This window comes from Mytilus edulis, chromosome 2, assembly GCF_963676685.1.
Source record: "Mytilus edulis chromosome 2, xbMytEdul2.2, whole genome shotgun sequence".
Lineage (NCBI taxonomy): Eukaryota > Metazoa > Mollusca > Bivalvia > Mytilida > Mytilidae > Mytilus > Mytilus edulis.
This window is the reverse complement of record NC_092345.1, coordinates 1,593,235-1,614,093: the sequence shown is the minus strand read 5'-3', so window position 1 is coordinate 1,614,093 and position 20,859 is coordinate 1,593,235. Positions and strand designations below refer to the sequence as shown.

The following is a 20,859-nucleotide window of genomic DNA, read 5'->3' as shown; positions in this document are numbered from 1 at the left end:
TCATCTAATTCTGAAATTCCCTTTCACAGAGTCAGTGTCTTGGACGTAAATCTGCTATTAAATTTTAAATGCAAGCAATATGCATGTAATTGAATTGGTACATGTTTTTCCTTAAAGTAATACCTTCATTGTAAATGACAACTCAAAATTGTAAACACCACGCCATAGGTGTTTGAAAAACATCAAAAACCCGTCTGTTTTTTGTCAGGTGGCGTCTAAAACTCTCTTGGTTAATCTTTTACAACCTTTACCATGATATCCATCAAGACTTGAACAAGACCAAAAGATTAATTTATGAATGGCATATTGATAATGAAAATACCTGTTATTATTTACCTAACAGGTAAAACAATATACAGGTGAGAAATATACATGATTCTAACAGTACAATCCTATTATAGGAACAGCTGACCAAGAAAACAAACCAAGGATTCGTATATCTTGTCCTTAATCCCTGGCCATAATAGCGGGATTAACTTGTCAATATCGGCTTTCTGTTACAAAGTCAGTGTAGGTGATCTACCTGCCAAATTTACCAATAGATCCAACCCTTTTTAATGATTCGATGACAACTACCATGTCTATTGGGGATCAATGTACAGATTTTACGATTATCTTGCTTCAATATTAGATACGACTTTGACGAGTCAACAGTATTTTAGAGAAGATTTATTAAACCCCATCTTTATCATTTAGAACTACTCGTCTACGATAGCTTTTGATGTTAGGCCCTCTTTAGACAACATTTCTATCCACTTCACTTCTTTGTTCACATTTCTTATTAATATCGGTAACGTGTAACGTCAAAGTAATATACCGCTGTGTGATAGATATATTCTCTATATTTCTATAACTGTAAGTGATAGAATGAAGGAAACTTTAATTCTGAGCCACTCACAACAAAAGACAAATTTGATATAGGGACAATTATGTCATCAGGGTGAGACAGATATGGATTTATAAATGACATTTAATATTTTTTCCCTTTTGTCCGACACTGAGTAGGGGACCATCAAGTTTTCTAGTAAGCTATAATCAAAAATACATTTGTTATTTAATGAGAAAAGTTACATTTTTTACATTTTTGCTCAGACAAATAAATACTGACTTAAATTTCAGTGTAAAAGAAAAGTTTGCTTAATGTATTCTGTAAACTTCTCAATTATATAAATATGGTTTGGTTTATAGAAGTGAGTAATACACTATGTAGATTGTATACCCCTGAAGCAAAATCACATGTTTATATTTGCATGTTTTTTTAAATGCAAATATGTGCAGGATTTATAACCTCCTGCAGCAAACTATTTTTATTTAACGTAATAATGAGTGTTTGTATGAACAAACTATCGGCAAGTTCAATAGCACCTCACATTTGCCTAATAGACTTATGTCACACTGATCTCTTTATTATCGCCCAACTATTCTGCAGATGTGCATACAAGCCTGAATATAAATTGTAGTTTGTACCAAAAGGTCTAAAACTTAAACGTTTCGTAATGGCATAATTACACACAAACAAACATCTGATACATTCATTTTATATGTATACACAGTTTCTTTAAGCTCCTTTTATATGTATACAAAGTTTATTCAAGTTATCTGTACAATTCTATTTTTTTGTAATCTAATGAATGCACATCTTCTGGCTTACAACAGAGCAGAGAGAGAAATTACGTAACATCTTTATCAACACAATAAAGCACCACAAACAATTCCAATAAAAAATAGCTCTTACAGTTTTGCACTTATGAAAGAAAGTTTTAAGCCGACATCAAATCATATTAAAGCAAAGGTCTTTAACCATATCACAAGAAATCAAAATGCAATCAACTTTTCCACATTTATGCTTTATTCCAAGCAATGAGACCTACTTTCTGTAATGAGTTTAGCAGATCTTCCCTCACTGAGCGGATGAAAGGGGGACAACTGAAGCATGACCTGGACTGTACCTTAGCGATGACAGTTCCTCAAGTGTAGGCAAAGTGTTATTAGTGCATAATGATCATTCTAACAGCTTGAAAAAGTTGACTAGGGGTGTTATTAAAACCTTTGTTACAGATGATTTACAAGCGCTATATTTATCATATCCTTTAATGGGATAGCCAGCTACTTTCATCATTACAAAAATTACTACAAATCAATGACTCAACAATAATTTATATTTAACCACTGTTATGATAACATTTACAGAGAGTGATATGTTTCTCCTGGAAAAGAAAACATATTAAATACTTTACTTGGTAGAATTTGTACTTCACATCTGTTATGAGCACAGTCATAGTCAGCCTCCATTTGAGGTCAATTGGTTTAAATTTGTTCAAATAAGGGGAGGTAAACCTTTCAAAGAGATGATGTTAGATTTTCCCTGTTATATAGAAATATTTAAATATGGTAGTTTGATAGTTTAAAACTACTTCTTGATCATTTTAAAGTTGGAACTAGGAATGATGCCAAGAGAGAGACTTGAATGATTTCTGAACTGCTGCTGATTTACTCAAAATAAAAAGCAAAGACATTCAATGTACAAACCACATGATACAGGCTTTGCACACATACCTCATTTAATAATTGTAATAAAATTATTTTCTCTGTCCAATAAAAGTTTTTTGTATATATATGACATTACATTATATGAAAGAAACTCTAATTAAACACATGGCACTGTAAACATAGTCTCAGTAGAAAATCTGGTTTACATTCCAGCTTTATAAACAACAAAATTGAACTCATTCACTTAGGTTTTTATGTATGTGAATTTTCTGAGGAAGTACACATACAATAAATACTATATAATAAATAATTGGTTTATGAGCCTGTCCCAAGTCAGGAATCTAAACACTGTGGTGGTTAAAGACATAATGTTTTTTCATTGGTTTGCTGTTCCATTTACCACCCTGTATTATATCATTTACAACAACCTTGAAATACACTTTTATAGTGATAATGTATGCTGAATGTAAAGGAATATGATCATGAAAATGGCTTCTGGCTTTCCATGTTTGTTTAGAATTTATTTCCAGAAAAAAAATTATTAGTAAACATTGCAAGTCCAATTATGATTATTGGAAATGAAATGATGTGTTTTCTTATTTACAATACTGTAAATCATCATATTACTAAAAATAAATCTTGAACTTCATTTCAACTTGTACAATTTTTCTGAATTTCAGCACTCAAAACTAAAGTGCTGACATGTACACTGTAAGCAAACTAGTTATGAGAGATTACAACAGAAACAAGACATAACAACTTTAACATTATCTTTTCTCTAAAAGAATTCCATCATTTTTCGGATCACCATGTCTCTTATGGACAAACCAGCACTTATCCCAATACCATCATCACAGTGAAATAGACAGAATTAGAACTTGCAGAAATTTGATCCTGACCCACCATCAGATTAATATAGCTCTCACTGTTGGAATTATGTTGCATGTATCCTTCGATCAATAAACTGAATGTTACCCCCTGTCTATGTACAAAATTACTTTCTCTAAAGGAAGCTGAACCCTCAGGCAGATTTGTTAGATAAATAAACTTGACATGGGTTAGATCAACTACACTCCTCAAGAAGTAAAATAAACATCTCACACATTCAGTATGCTACATGTATATTATGTTCAGCTATTCACTCTTTTTGCATGGTTTTGGTGGGATCAGGGCAGTACACAATGTTCAAATATTTAGTTATGTCATGGTTGTGTGGTGGGATCAGGACAGTACACAATGTTCAAATATTTAGTTATGTCATGGTTGTGTGGTGGGATCAGGGCAGTACACAATGTTCAAATATTTAGTTATGTCATGGTTGTGTGGTGGGATCAGGGCAGTATTTTACTCTTTTGTCATGGATGTTTGGTGTGATCAGGGCAGTATTAACTCTTTTGTCATGGTTGTTGGTGGGATCAGGGCAGTACACAATGTTCAAATATTTAGTTATGTCATGGTTGTGTGGTGTGATCAGGACAGTATTTTACTCTTTTGTCATGGATGTTTGGTGTGATCAGGGCAGTATTAACTCTTTTGTCATGGTTGTTGTGGTATTAACTCTTTTGTCATGGTTGTTGTGGGATCAGGGCAGTATTTTACTCTTTTGTCATGGATGTTTGGTGTGATCAGGGCAGTATTTTACTCTTTTGTCATGGATGTTTGGTGTGATCAGGGCAGTATTAACTCTTTTGTCATGGTTGTTGTGGGATCAGGGCAGTATTTTACTCTTTTGTCATGGTTGTTGTGGGATCAGGGCAGTATTAACTCTTTTGTCATGGTTGTTGTGGGATCAGGGCAGTATTAACTCTTTTGTCATGGTTGTTGTGGGATCAGGGCAGTATTTTATTCTTTTGTCATGGATGTTTGGTGTGATCAGGGCAGTATTTTACTCTTTTGTCATGGATGTTTGGTGGGATCAGGGCAGTATTTTACTCTTTTGTCATGGATGTTTGGTGGGATCAGGGCAGTATTTTATTCTTTTGTCATGGATGTTTGGTGGGATCAGGGCAGTATTAACTCTTTTGTCATGGTTGTTGTGGGATCAGGGCAGTATTTTACTCTTTTGTCATGGATGTTTGGTGGGATCAGGGCAGTATTAACTCTTTTGTCATGGTTGTGTGGTGGGATCAGGGCAGTATTTTACTCTTTTGTCATGGATGTTTGGTGTGATCAGGGCAGTATTTTATTCTTTTGTCATGGATGTTTGGTGGGATCAGGGCAGTATTAACTCTTTTGTCATGGTTGTTGTGGGATCAGGGCAGTATTTTATTCTTTTGTCATGGATGTTTGGTGTGATCAGGGCAGTATTTTACTTTTTTGTCATGGATGTTTGGTGTGATCAGGGTAGTATTTTACTCTTTTGTCATGGATGTTTGGTGTGATCAATGCAGTATTTTACTCTTTTGTCATGGATGTTTGGTGTGATCAGGGCAGTATTTTACTCTTTTGTCATGGATGTTTGGTGTGATCAGGGCAGTATTAACTCTTTTGTCATGGTTGTTGTGGGATCAGGGCAGTATTTTACTCTTTTGTCATGGTTGTTGTGGGATCAGGGCAGTATTAACTCTTTTGTCATGGTTGTTGTGGGATCAGGGCAGTATTTTATTCTTTTGTCATGGATGTTTGGTGTGATCAGGGCAGTATTTTACTCTTTTGTCATGGATGTTTGGTGTGATCAGGGTAGTATTTTACTCTTTTGTCATGGATGTTTGGTGTGATCAGGGCAGTATTTTATTCTTTTGTCATGGATGTTTGGTGTGATCAGGGCAGTATTTTACTCTTTTGTCATGGTTGTTTGGTGTGATCAGGGCAGTATTAACTCTTTTGTCATGGTTGTTGTAGGATCAGGGCAGTATTTTATTCTTTTGTCATGGTAATTTGGTGGAATCAGTGCAGTATTTTACTCTTTTGTCATGGTTGTTTGGTGGGATCAGGTACATCTCAATGAAGTAGATCATCTATTTGTTTCCATCCTTTTCACTCTGATTGTACAATAGAATTCCCTCACAACTTTTGATGACAATTCAGCATAACTCTGATCTATCTATCTTTAAAGCATAAGGGACTATATTTATTCTACAAACTGGATCCTTCCCCATCAGTTGAAAACTGTCTATATTGGAATCTGCATGTACATGTATATTACACTAGATTTACAAATACAGAAATTAACTTTGTAGAAAATGGCATTCACTTCAAAAATAAACTGGACATGAATTAGCACAGTGGCACTCCTCACTTATCCAAACAAACAATAATATCTTGGTAAGTAATATATGAAAAGTTAGATAAAAGGGCAATACAGTACAGAAAAAATATAGAAACTGACTTGTCTGAATTAAATAGGTTCCATTAGAAAGTATCCACCCTTGTCCAGATAAAATCAACAACCATTCTTCATTTGTAGTTTAGAAAAAAAAGTAAATTTAAATCCCTTTAGATTCTAAACAATATTTTATCTTTTCCATTTCAAATTTTAGCATACATCATAACATGCACATATTTATGTGTAAAAAAGAAGTGTAACATCTTTTTATTACTTTGAATTTTATTATTTGTTGAGTGAATAAATTTTTATGGAGTTTATGACTATAGCAAACAATGCTTTTGCGTGTTCAACAAAACACATATTTTTTTCTAGGCGTTGATGCAGATTTTATCAAAACCACAAAATTACTAGTATTCTATGTCACCTCACCTATTTAATGAAAATTGGTACAATTGTACCTCCAGGGTGTTAGAATAATGGAGAGAATCCAAAGAAAACGAATTTGTTTATTCACATCAGTCAAAATATAAATTTAATTTTGGAATATGTACATGTAATTAATTTCGGGATCTGTACTTTTAGGCCAATGAAACAAGACCTACAAATTTATTTATTTATGTTTAAATGATATTTAATGTCAAAAGTGGCAATTTACCGACTTAAATGTGTCAGTCACACAGTTCAGAATGATGGATGATATTTTTGCCTGTCAAATTTTATTTCAACTACTCATATTTTTAAAATAAGATTGAAATTTCATTTCAATATTTTTTATGTATACATGAATAAACATGTACATAATTTCAAACAATTATTTAATTACACTTATGTGCCATTCTAATAAATATTAAATAAAATCTTTATAGCAAATTTAATTTGTTAATTAGGTATTTTAGTGAAAGTGTTGTCTGAGTATATACCACAACAGTAATGTCAAATATAGATGTGTTATTAGCTATCTATCTACATGTCCGTCTGTACAATATAGTGATGATTAGACAGTAAATATTGACTCAGAGTGTTATTCAATACAACAATGCTATCATCGCCAGACAAAATACAAATTATTTCTATGAGGAAAACTCTATAGATATTTCTTATAGGCACATACCATTTATCTACATTTGTATATAGGTTAATGTTTTCTCAGACATACAAATTTCCCCAACTTTATTCAAGGGCAAACTCATTCTTTATCCATACATGAGGCCATACAAGAACATGAATTTTATTTTAATTTAAAATTTGATTTTATTGCTCTTTTTATAGTTTTCAATAAAAACGAAGTCGCATTTCTTAAACATCACTTTTATTACAAAGCAAATCATGTTTTTTATTAGAACTTTAGCAAGACATAATTTATTTCAAAAATGTTGGTTGCTTTATAACAGTGCAATGACTTTATCAGACAAAGTTCAAATTAACTTTTTCGATCATTAATACTCTTGTTCTCAACTCCACCGATAACTGGAACAGACAATCCATCATGGTGGAGTATGGTCACAATTCCTTTTATCTCCCGAGCCCGACGTCTTAATCACGGAGAAGATAAACATAAGTGATTATCCCCCCTTATCAAGACTAAGTAAGACAGGCAGATGATTTTTCATCAATAATATTTCCCTGGCTTGACCATTCATTTCTTGTTATAATTCTAAGCTACATTTGTTCGTAATAACATATACAAACAGCTTTCACGACTTCTGTGTACAGAGAAAATAGGATCTTCTTTTCTCCTAATAACAATCAATTTAGATCTATTGGAAGTTCTATCGATTTCCTAACATCTTAACAGATGAAGTTATTCTAAGAATGTAGAAATGTTTTGAATCGAAACAAAAACAAGAAATCCGATTTATTTCTTGATGAAATGAACCTTTCAAATAGCTGCTTTAATCAATATGTAAAAAATTTAGATTTAAATTAAATGAGTACAGTGAAATTTACGACGCATTGTGGGGATGGTGCACTTTTATAGATGCATATTTCCTTTCGATGGAGTTAGGTAAATTAGTAAAGGTAGTCACATTTTATTGTGTGTCTCTAAATGAAGTATTTTGCATTCAATTTTATGAAATTCAATAACATTGCTGAAAAAGCATGACAGAATTTTAATATCATTTTTCTTCGACTTGCAAATGAAAATGCATAAATTGTTAAAGTTTATGTTTTTTGCATATTAAGATTGCAGAGGGCTGAATGTTAAACATACTGATTTGCAAAAACTTCACATTAAAATTTGAATTATCAACCAATAAAATTTTAAATTTCACAATTTTTATGGTATTAAAGTTGTATTGGTCATATTTCATTTTCATTTTATCGGACTTGATGACATTTAACGCACAAATATGGACATTAATTTCACATGTGACCTGTACTGTGAGTGTTTAACTGTCAATACGGTCTCCCTGGTCTTTTTATAAACAACATTAAACTGTTTTTCTAATCCCCTCAACTGTCAGACAAAAATCTTGTTATTGGTAAATTTTAGAATTGTTGACCACAACTAAATAATGAAAGTAGATACTTTTGTCTAGGAAGAACAGTTGAAACCTTTACAAATGCACTTTGAGTAGCAGTATTCAAACTTTATATAAAACAGTGTACTTTTTCCATGAATGATTTTCAAGGGTTTTCACAAGTAATTTGAAAATAAAAATTTAACAAATTAAAATGTTTTTAAACTGTAACACTTCCAAAAGATTTCAGGGCGTCAAAACATTTTAATTGTATTAATTTATGATATTTGAATAGAAAGTCCTTTCCCATGTTTAACAGACAAACATTTCAAGACCTAAAATTACAGTGTACACCTGTGTTTTTCTTTTTACACATGTCAAACTAAGGATAATTTACATAGTGTTATAAAACCAATAAAGACCTTGATCTTTCAATTTACTCTACAAAGTAGCCTCTAATTTACCGATTTAAAATTCATAATGATTTATTCAAACTGTATACTTAATAAATTGGTTAAATGAAGTTCAATTCCGCTGATTATAATAATGTAAACATCAGACTATATCTTATATACATATAAACATCGTAACAGTCATTATAGCTGGACAATGGTCAATTTATGGTCAGATGGTCAGGTAAAAAGAATTGTCAACAAAGGTTGAAGATGTTATAATGAAGTGTCCCTAGCTTGCCCCAGGGTTTGACGACACATTGTCCATTTCTGATAACTGTATCATCTGTAAACTCCCTAAGATAATGTCCGAATAAGTACAAATTTTATCATATTAATCTCACGATAGCGTCATTTTCTTTACCTCTAATCATATACTGGACAATAAAATCAATTGGGAAGATTTAAAAAATTATTATGATACTGGATCTTAAAAAATTTCATAATAATTTTTTCTAGATCCTTTTTTTATACATGTATATAGAGTAAATTCAATTTTCAATTTTGTAAAACCTTTCGGGAAATCATTTGAACGCTAGAGTTGAGGACATCATGTTACAGTGTATTTCTATTGACTCCTATTTTTATTTATTTTTTTAATTAATCAAGTACCATGAAATACAGTGTTATTCAAAGGATTCTTTTTTTCTTCTGTATTTTTTTCTCAAATGAAATTTATGGCTCTCATAATTTGTAAATTTTCCAGATTGTACATGTATCTTATGCTTCGATAAATACATGCTACCAACCTTAAATTACACATGGTACAAAATTTATTATTGATAACTAAAATAACTTTTAAGGACAAAATTAATTATTTTGATGAACATTTATAGCTTTTAAATTGCACAAAAAATTATTACGATTTTCCAAGTCATTTATTTTCTTTTCTTATTTTTTTTGCGTTATGATAATGCAGTTATATTATGTAATTTTTCTTGACAAATTTTTGCAGCAATAAATCAAAATTTTGTAAAGAAAATCCATCTTCCTGTACAAATATTTTGGTGTCAGATTAGTATGAAACATGAGTTATTTTTCTTAAAATTAAGAAAAAATAATATATCCTCAAGCCCTCTGACAAATTCTGTTTCATAAATCATTTGTATACTTTGGTGCTCATTAAAAATATTTCAGACGTGTTTAGTAACATGATGAAAAGTTTCATGAATTTGAAATTTTTTCGAGGAATTTGAAATTAATGCTGTCAACATTTGAACAATTATGTATTATCTATGTGTTGATTCTCTATTTAAATTTCAAAATTTTATTAAAAAATATGGTATTCATTCTTTCATGAGAACATTTCTAATGTTTCCTTTTTTTAAATTCTTTTTTCAATTTAATTTTTAATATTTTAGATATTCTTTGTCACAAAATAAATAAATTGCTAATAAAAAGGACTTTACAGTCTATAATATTTTTTGACAGAATCTTGCAAAAACACCATAATCTATATGATAGAAACAAAGAAATTTGTTTTTCATTTACACAGTGAACAGTTAAATTATGATTAAAGGTTGAGTAATAATTATGAATTGAGTAAATCTCATGAGAAAAAATATCATATTCATATAAAATTATATCAATTTATTACTGTCATAAATTGTAAAGGTCAGTCTATTTCCTGTGATATATAACTCACAGTCATTATAATCCAGAGAAAAACTTTAAGTTTTATGTACTACAGTATCTTTTTTTCATGGGTTATTTGAGACAAGATTTTAATCCCCTTTTACAGGCTTTTTTAAACAACTTCCATTGTGTAGAAGTTACAATTTCTATGTAAACTGAACTGAAAATAGTAGATAATTTACACTTGAATTACATTGGTAAATCGCTTGATAAAATACACACAAACCCTTGGTAAACAATGAAATTTACATCCATGTGTAAAAGACATTGCAACATCCCTTGAGAAATGGATGAAGTCTATGAATAAATCACTTACATAGATCCACTGAATTAACTCTCTCCCATCCACAGCTCACTATAATTCCAATCAAATATATCCACTTCATTTTGCCTGGGTGGAATAAAAACTCCATGTTATGTATTCACATTAAATCCATTAAAATATTCTGCACTGTTGGTAGAAATCCTCACATCTTTCATAACAGTATCAACACACTGGCTACCACTGAAATAGCAACAATAGAATAGCTGTACACTAATCATTATGTGAAGTAGTGGATCAGTCCATTTTACCTTTAGGGTAAGACAGGATGGAAATGGATTAGTAGCAATGTAGTGTATTCAAAATCAGATGTCATCAAAAGTAATTTTGTGATGTTATGAGATAACCTTTACAAACCAGTAAAATTATTTTACTTTTTACTTTCTGAAGTATTTGACATATTCAATTTATCAGAAACAAAAAGTAATGTGATTATTTTGTTGAAAAGTTAATTGCGGATTACACCGTTCACAAGTTTGGCCTTTACAGATCAAATTGACCATAACCAAAAACTGGTCATAAATTTTGTGAAACATGTAATTGTTTGTATGGCCAGATGATAAAGCTCTTCAGTTACCTATTGAGTTATTATAGTCAAGTGCAATCTGGCATAATTAGGACGAAATATGAGCTATTTTTCTGACCCAATTTAAAAAAGATAAGAAATTGATTTGTGAATTTCTTTCACCTATAAACAAATGATAAGATAAAAAGGCTACAATTGATAAAAGACTAGCTGTTAAAAAAAAAATCATAAAATAAAATTTTAATTGGTGGCATAAAAAATAAATAATCTGATTTGAAAATGTGTGTAGGATTGTTGAGAGTTTACTTTAAATACCAGAATACAAGTTTTGAAGTTTTTATTTTCTCCATCCAGACTTCCTATTTTACTTTTACCACTGATGTGGCAGGATATAGTTTTGTTGTTAGGCTATTAAATCTGTGAGAAGGTGTATGTTTTTGAGCTATTCCTGAATTTAAATGCATATTTATGATTCAATAAATTCAGTTTCAATTAGAGGTAGCATTTTAGGGAGAATCCAGGAACCTCTACATATAGCACCATAACTGTAAGATGAGCAATGCTAATAAAAAAATTAAAATAACTGTGAATCAATTAAAATTCGAGGGGTACCAATTTTTCTAGTTTTATAGGTTAAGTTCAATTTAGATATTCAATGAAGTACCCATGTTCTATATGCTTGTTTGCAAACTTTGACAAAGTCACAGAGATAAGATTTTTTTCTCAATCTACAAACATAACTGAATCCATAGTTAAAGGTTATTGACCAGATAAAAAGAAAAAGGAAAGAAAAGAAGGATACTAAAATATAATATCTGACCTTATAACACCTATCAAATATTTATCACTAAATCAATGACCTTGGAAGATAGCCCTAACTTCTTTACATCTTTTTTATGACGTTTTACACATACCTTGGCACCAACATGTATCTAACTGTCTCATTATAAAGGGAACAATAATCACATGGGGGATACCTGTAACACTATACCATAGATAACATTCCTATTAATGAGGAATTAAGACATTTTAATGGCTGAGGATAAATTTAATTACTGGGGAGGGGAGATAACCCACTAATCCTAATGGGAAACACTAGGTGGCCATTTTGAATAATTGACAAAATAATTAGATTTTGTAGAAAGCAAGCAGGGGTCTAAATAGAAGAAATTAAAATCTGAAATTAATAGAAATGTGACTTAGATTGTTCTGATTTGAAATGCAAGAGGGGGTGTTTACATCTGGTATTGATTTAGATTGAGATTTTTGATCTTGTGATGTGGAGTAAATACAAGTGACAACAATGGTCAAAATGCCAAATGTTACAAGTCTTTTTGGAATCCCTTGATGTGTGAAATAAACCATGAAACTTTTGTTAATCTCAAAATACCCTGTTATTAGATCTCTTTCCATCTTTTAGAGTTTAAAAGTTCATTTAAAATGTAACAGCAGGTCAAGCTTGCTTAGAAGTCTCAAGCTTTGAAAAACACTCATTTAAATTTCATTAGCCTCGCGACTTTGCATATTTTTTTCATATAAATATTGCCAAGTGTAATCATAATTTCAACTGAAGACCTTTCACATGAATCAAATCAAGATTTATTTCTGAAGTACAAATGTATTTGTTTGTAATGCAAGGAAGTAACATTTTCAGTGTATGTAGTAAAATCTAATTCATTACACTGTATAACTGTAACCTTAGAAAAGATCAGACGGACAACACAAGGTCAAACTGATCGCTTCATAACTTTATATAAAGTACACCAGCAAAATTAGAAACAAAGAAACAATTTTTGCTGTAATTGCATATTTTACTATGAATCTAAAGACAAGGGAAAATATGAAATTTGTTATCGAAAGTGAAAATCTACACAAATATATATTTTTAAAGAATTATTTATTATCCAAAATTAACAATATAATTGGTTGATCAGTAAATGCAAGTTTCAATTCAAATTCAGAGTGTTTGCCAATTTCAATTACAAATGTGCAATAATTTGACTAATTTCAATTTTGACAAAAACAAGAATGTGTCCTCAGTACACGAATGCCCCACTCGCACTATCATTTTCCATGTTCAGTGGACCGTGAAATTGGGGTAAAAACTCTAATTTGGCATTAAAATTAGAAAGATCATATCAAAGGGAACATGTGTATTAAGTTTGAAGTCGATTGGACTTAGACTTCATCAAAAACTACCTTGACCAAAAACTTTAACCTGGAGCGGGACAGACGGACGGACGAATGGACGAACAGACGAACGGATGCACAGACGCACAGACCAGAAAACATAATGCCTCTCTACTATCGTAGGTGGGGCATAAAAATGTGCTAATTTCCACATGTTTATGATGTGACCGTGACATCACCATGAAGAATTTCTGATTATAACATACTTTTCAGCAGGAGCAGGATCTGCTTACCCTCTAGAGCACCTGAGATCACCCCCAGTTTTTGGTGGGGTTTCGGGTTGCTCAGTGCCTTTAGTTTTCTATGTTGTGTCATGTGTACTATTATTTGTCTGTTTGTCTTTTTCATTTTTAGCCAAGGCGTTGTCGGTTTGTTTTCGATTTCTGAGTTTGACTGTTCCTCTGGGATCTTTCGCCCCTCTTTCATCTCATTTTGATAAGATTAAATATTTTTACTTTAATAGCAGTTCAAGGAGGCAAATAATGAGTCTTTTTCATACCTCCTCTCTTTGACAGACTGTTATCAGTTATCAGGACACCTTTAATCCTTACTCTACAAAATGTGTATACAGGTTATTGATGTTTTAATCTTAAAGACTGGTTCCAGAGCCATCATCAGGAAACCAGTTTTCATCACTCAATGCTGTAGGTCTTTAAGTGTGACAAAATGAGCTTATAAACTATACAGATTCTACTATTATTACATATGCAATGTCTTTTGATTTGATTTTTTTTTGTGCTGTGTATGTAAAATTGAGATTGGAAATGGGGAATGTGTCAAAGAGACAACAACCCGACCAAAGTGCGTAAAAATGCTGAAGGCCACCAATACAATATTGTGTGTCATTGATGGATACACTTGGTTTTTTTTATGGACAAAAAAAAGTATTGATTGAATGAACTTTTACAGTTGAACCCCACTTTCAGCATTATTAGCTATTTCATGACAGTCAGGTAAAAGCTGTATACCCTATTAATTTGTAGTGGCATGGTTTGGGATGATACCAACATGACAGTCAGGTAAAAGCTGTATACCCTATTAATTTGTAGTGGCATGGTTAGGGATGATACCAACATGATTCTAACAAATTTTATTTGACAATGCAAAGTGCACGGAGCAGCTGCATGTGAATTTTATCAATTTCATGCCAAAGTGTTTCATTTTCACTTGAAAATATATATATGTTAACCAACTAATTTTCATGAGTTGAAAAATAGTGAAAATATAAATTATAGCAAATATGGGAAATTTTGATTCTTTACAGAAAAACACTTAATTGATAGCTTGAAACAACAACTGAAAAGCTCTATGAATTTGTACAAGACACATTTACATTTGGCGGGACCTAAACTATTTGGTACCACCCAACCATCTTCCTTTTTTATTTTTTTAGATCAGTGGAAAAGGAATACAATAAGATATTAACAAGAGGCTCTCAAGAGCCTGAATCGCTCACCTGAATTTTTTTGGTTTAATCTCTCATCAATGATTATTTTGGCTTTTCAATTTATTTAAATGTTCTTTGAATCGTCCTATTTTCTTCAAAAGCAAAAAAAAATCATTTTCTCCTATGTTCTATTTTAGCCATAGGAGCTATGTTTCTTGACATACAAGGAAATGAAATATAAAATTTATACTAGATACTCTGAAACTCTGAAACTCATTTAGCATAAGTTTTGCTGAAATTGATACAGCAGTTTCATAAGAGAAGATTTTTTAAAGTAAGTCAACATGGTGAACAAATTGTGAAAAAAGTCTTTAAAGGGCAATAACTCCTAAAGAGGTCAATTGACAATTTTGGTCAAATTGACTTATTTGTAGATCTTACTTTGCTGATCATATTTGCTGTTTACAGTTTATCTTTATCTATAATAATATTCAAGATAATGAATAAAAAATTGCAAAATTTCCTTAAAATTACCAATTAAGTGGCAGCAACCCAACAATTGGATGTTTGATTCATCTGAAAATTTCAGGGCTGATAGATATTGACCTAATGAACATTTTTACTCCATGTCAGATTTGCTCTTAATGCTTTCGTTTTTGAGATATAAGCCAAAAACTGCATTTGACCCCTATGTTCTATTTTAAGTAACGGCGGCCATGTTTTTTGACGGATCAAAAATCAAAGCACACACTTTGTGCAGGATAATCTAAGGAACAACCATGCTAAGTTTTAACCAAATCCATTCAGTAGTTTCAGAGGAGAAGATTTTTTAAAGTTAGCAAATATGATGAACAAATTGTGAAAAATTGTCATTAAAGGACAATAACCCCTTAAGGGGTCAATTGACAATTTTGGTCAAATTAACTTATTTGTAGATCTTACTTTGCTGATCTTTTTTGCTGTTTACAGTTTATCTTTATCTATAATAATATTCAAGATAATGACCAAAAACTGCAAAATTTCCTTAAAATTACCAATTAAGTGGCAGCAACCCAACAATGGTTTGTTTGATTCATCTGAAAATTTCAGGGCTGATAGATCTTGACCTAATGAACATTTTTACTCCATGTCAGATTTGCTCTAAATGCTTTCGTTTTTGAGATATAAGCCAAAAACTGCCCTTGACCCCTATGTTCTATTTTAAGTAACGGCGGCCATGTTTTTTGACGGATCAAAAATCAAAGCACACACTTTGTGCAGGATAATCTAAGGAACAATCATGCTAAGTTTTAACCAAATCCATTCAGTAGTTTCAGAGGAGAAGATTTTTTAAAGTTAGCAAATATGATGAACAAATTGTGAAAAATTGTCATTAAAGGACAATAACCCCTTAAGGGGTCAATTGACAATTTTGGTCATATTAACTTATTTGTAGATCTTACTTTGCTGATCTTTTTTGCTGTTTACAGTTTATCTTTATCTATAATAATATTCAAGATAATGACCAAAAACTGCAAAATTTCCTTAAAATTACCAATTAAGTGGCAGCAACCCAACAATGGTTTGTTTGATTCATCTGAAAATTTCAGGGCTGATAGATCTTGACCTAATGAACATTTTTACCCCATGTCAGATTTGCTCTAAATGCTTTCGTTTTTGAGATATAAGCCAAAAACTGCATTTGACCCCTATGTTCTATTTTAAGTAACGGCGGCCATGTTTTTTGACGTATCAAAAATTGAAGCGCACATTTTGTGCAGGATATACTAAGGAACAATCATGTTAAGTTTTAACCAAATCCATTCAGTAGTTTCAGAGGAGAAGATGTTTGAAAAATTGTTAACGACGACAGACGACGACGACGACGACGACGACGACGACGTCGACGACGACGGACGCCAAGTGATGAGAAAAGCTCACATGGCCTTTTAGGCCAGGTGAGCTAACAATAATAATCAGTTTAGAAAAAAAACCACTTAATGAGTATTTAGTTCAGTATGTTTAAGTGTTTTATTATTCTTGCCTAGTTCTTATGTATGGTCAATTACATCTGCATTATATTTGGGTAACATCTACGTTAGATCTGGTGGCGACATCTGGTGACATATATATTTCACAATGCAGAATACAGCTGTCACAAAGATATGAAATGAAACCTGTCAAAAAAGGTCAAACTAGGTCAAACTAATAAAAAAACATACCTCATTGGTATCTATTAAAAATAAAAAATAATGGATTTTCTACAAAAGAAAAATGAAAAGTAACAAAAATGAAACTTAAGTGTTGATAGCTAAGCCAAGATTGATATTACATAGGATTTCTGCAAACTATTAAGACTAAGTGATTTGTTCTTTGTTATGTAACAAAGGGCTATTAAAAAGAGGCCCTTAGGAGGCTGATTTGCTCAACTTAAAAGTTATCAATTGCTGAATAGGTGTTAGTACGTTAACTATCTGCTTGCATCAATATTCTGTCACCAACAAAAATGTTGCAGAGAATATTAAGTGTCATACAAAACTCATAATTCAAAAGAAAATTAACAAGGCCATGGCAATCAATAAAAAACACCGGAAAGACAAACAAGTCAACAAAACAATTCATTCAAAACAAAGAATGAACATGAAACCCCACCAAAACTTTGGATGATCTCAGGTGCTCCAAAAGGGTAAACAGATCCTGCTCTGCTAGAGCATAGGCGGATCCAGGAGGGCCCTCTTGTGTGGGAAAATTCTGGTTGATTATAGAGAGAAAGACTGGAGCAGGCCCTCCCTGAGTCAGCCAGTGCCGTCCCTCTCATGTCCATATCACATCCTTCCTATTTTTCTAATTGTGCAATTACATTGCAGATATTAACCATAGATAAGATAAGATAAGAATTTTATTAATCTAATCAAGAACCCATAAAGGGCATCATTTTACAACACAATATGATTGGAAAAAGCAAAACAGAAAACTAATACCATACTATAACATTATGGACAGGATCATAGATATATTGCAAATAACTTCTCGTTGTGGGTGTGAATACAATATTTGCAACTAGACATTTAGTAGTTGTCTCATTGACAATACCACATCTTCTTTTTTTATATTCAACAGCTTACGATCATGTTTTGTCTGAGATTGTTTGCCAGATATCAGAGCAGTCTAAGATAATTGTTGTGTAAGACTTACCTTAAAAGATACCATTCAAATATTCAAAAGGTTTGGAATATTCAAGTCTGCAAACCAACTTTTACATCATGCAGCTTCTGTCATTTTACTTTCATCTTAAAATGAAAAAAGATAAAAATCACTTAAAAAAGCGTTTGGAATTAATATAAATATAAACAGTTGCTCAATCTGATTAAAATAGAGATCATGCCTGTGTCCACACACATTAAGTTAACAGGAATCTGACATTACTACACTCACTACTTTGATATTTGTTGTGAATGCCATACAGTGAGAGGTTAGCTAGCTACGAAAAAAGGTTGAATCCAACATTTTCTACATAAGGAAATGACTGTACCATGTTGGGAATATGACAGTTATTTTCCGTTGGTTTGATATGTTTGAGCTTTTGATTTTACTATTTGCTAAGGGACTTTCCTTTCTGAATTATCCTTGGAGTTAGATATTTTTGTGATTTGTATGCAGTGGGCACTGATGTCACCTAAAGAACATAAAACTCTCTGGAACAAAGAAGAACAACATCAGTTAGGTTTCAACATTTAAAGTGTCCTAGAGTATCCTATCAATATTAAAATAGAAGAAATTTATTGTCTTTCAACATTTATTGTGTCGTCCAGTAAAAGGTCAGATGTTGCTGAGGATGCACTTTTCCCTGTTGGAAGAGGACAATAAACGAAAAGCCATACATCATTAATTGGACAACAAGTCATCATGTGACAACTGATGTGATAAAAGTACATTAAGACAGAGAAGATAATTCTCCGGAGATTACAAAAACGTCATACCACATCCCATAGACTTACACCTTATTCTCAACAGGGGTATTTTACGTAATATTACAGTAAGAAAATTGTTAATTTCATATTGCAATTCGCTAATTCAATACATTTTCTAGTACAGTTGTTTACTACTTCTAGCATGACGTTATTGAGAATGATTTCAGCCAAATATGACTTCATTATTGCGATATTTGATGGGTTCACTGTAACTAAAATAGTACATAATCTAAATCTGGATAGAAATTAGTCTGGATTCCAAAAAAAACCTCAAGTGATCATTGATGCATGACAGAGGCATGCTTGACAGAGCCATGCAGTATTTCCTAAAGGTAAAACATTAAAGATCAATATTATCATCTCACACTGTTCACTCTCTACATGATAATAATACCAACATCCTCCATTATTGATTCCAAAAATACCAATAGATGGAAAACTATTTCTTATGTGTCGGAATGATGCTGCGTTGTCAACAGCAACCAAAGTTTTATTTTCAACTTCCAGGTGAATTCTGAAAAGTCATGTTTTTTTGTAGATAGTTTGGACTGAAATCTAGTAAGTGTGAAATGAACGCTGGTATGTACGTAGACAAACAATAGACCATTCAATGTTTTACAATGGCGGTCGATACTGTCCTGGAACGGTGCAGATTGTTTGATTATTCAATCACGGTGAACATAATTATTTTCCAAAGCCGATCTCATCGCTAGTATTAACCTAGATTAATTAAGTCCGAAAAGAGGCAACCATTTATAATACTTTTCCCATATTGATTTGCCATTTACCCTAATTGATGAATTTTACAAATGAAAAATCCAATTTGTTATGCTGAAGTTTACAATATAAATCTTAATTAGTGATAAATTCAAAAGAATCCTTATATGGATCACTTTATTTGTAAACGCTGAGATTTTCGCCATAAAACTAATCTTTAACAACTTTCTTAAAAGGCTTTCCTGTCCATTTTTAGCATTTCAATTAACGTTGGACAAGAAAATAATCTGACGAGGTGTAAAAAACACAATAAATATTACCCAGAACTCCCTTATCTTGTGTAACATATTTTTTCCCACATCATTCAATTAAGGGGATGACAATATTGAGTGTGGAGCAGAGGTGGGGTACAAATTTGGAAGACAAAATATGCCTCTTAAAGTTTTGCTTAAGGTGGTACCTAACATTACAGGGAGATAACTCTGTTAACTCAGCTAAACATTTTAAACAAGTTGTATTGTTAAGAAAATATTAAACTTCTCAATGATCAAAATTAGTGTTTGCCAAACTGATTTATATCCAACCATTTTTTCCGAGAAAGTGATTGGTCACATGTTGGTTCAAGTTTTTTGAAATTTTTATATTTTTTTCAAAGGGTCAAAGTAAATATTTTGTCAAAATGTTATGAAAATTAAACGAGCCAAATTAATTTTAGTCAAGGTGTTGGGTACCACCTTAAAACTATTGAAACCCCTGTTGGACCTACTGTATAGGGTAGTACGTGATCTAAATTCATTGCGTTCAAACAAACATAAAAGTATTGATGTGCTAACTGCTAAATCTCTATAGACTTTTGTATAGCATACATATCTGAGCACATTCAGATAATAATTATGAACCTTTATACGATAAAGGCATAATACTAAACTCATATTTACATACTGTTAGGTGCAATGACCATCTCAATTTTAAAAACAAGATCCAGAGATCACAATATTTTATCAAACGTCAAAAATCATAGAGAATGGCACATAAATATATTATATTTATTGAAAACAAAACAAGACTGCCTGCTTACTTAAAATTGAAGTCTACAGAAAAATAATGGGAGTGTCAAAATATGTGATCCAATTTCATAAATATTACATCAATTTGAGGATAAAAGAGAATAATTTGATATCTCTATACATATTTCATGTTGTTTTATTCTTCCCAAAACCTCATAATGTATGGATAAAACTTTTTAATGACTTGTCTAAAAACATATTTAGTGGCGCCCCCTACTGGGATAACATTAACTGGTATCCAAGGAGAAGGAATCAATTACAGAGATTCATGGTGATTTTATCCTTGAATCAAAATAAAAATGAAATAAGATGCAACATGCAGACTTTTGTGCATTATAGACAAATGTAAACAATCATATATCAGTGTTATTAAGTAACATATCATATTTATTT

General features: G+C 31.7%; 1 protein-coding gene across 3 annotated transcripts in view; it reads right to left on the bottom strand.

Moving 5' to 3' along the window:
* LOC139511216 (discoidin domain-containing receptor 2-like) overlaps positions 1-20,859 on the bottom strand; it is a 159,926-nt gene that overhangs the window by 62,881 nt on the left and 76,186 nt on the right. For 2 of the 3 annotated variants that reach the window (XR_011661987.1, XM_071297795.1), the window contains exons 5-6: positions 17,907-18,001; positions 10,624-10,812 (exon numbers count right to left, since the gene is read on the bottom strand). Coding sequence is in view for 1 of the 3 variants with exons in the window: in XM_071297795.1 (XP_071153896.1) it covers positions 10,624-10,720 (97 nt within the window). In the remaining 2 variants the exon portion in view is untranslated. Of the gene's footprint in view, positions 1-10,623; positions 10,880-17,906; positions 18,002-20,859 lie in introns of those variants that run through there. The other variant, XR_011661986.1, reaches the window with a different exon arrangement.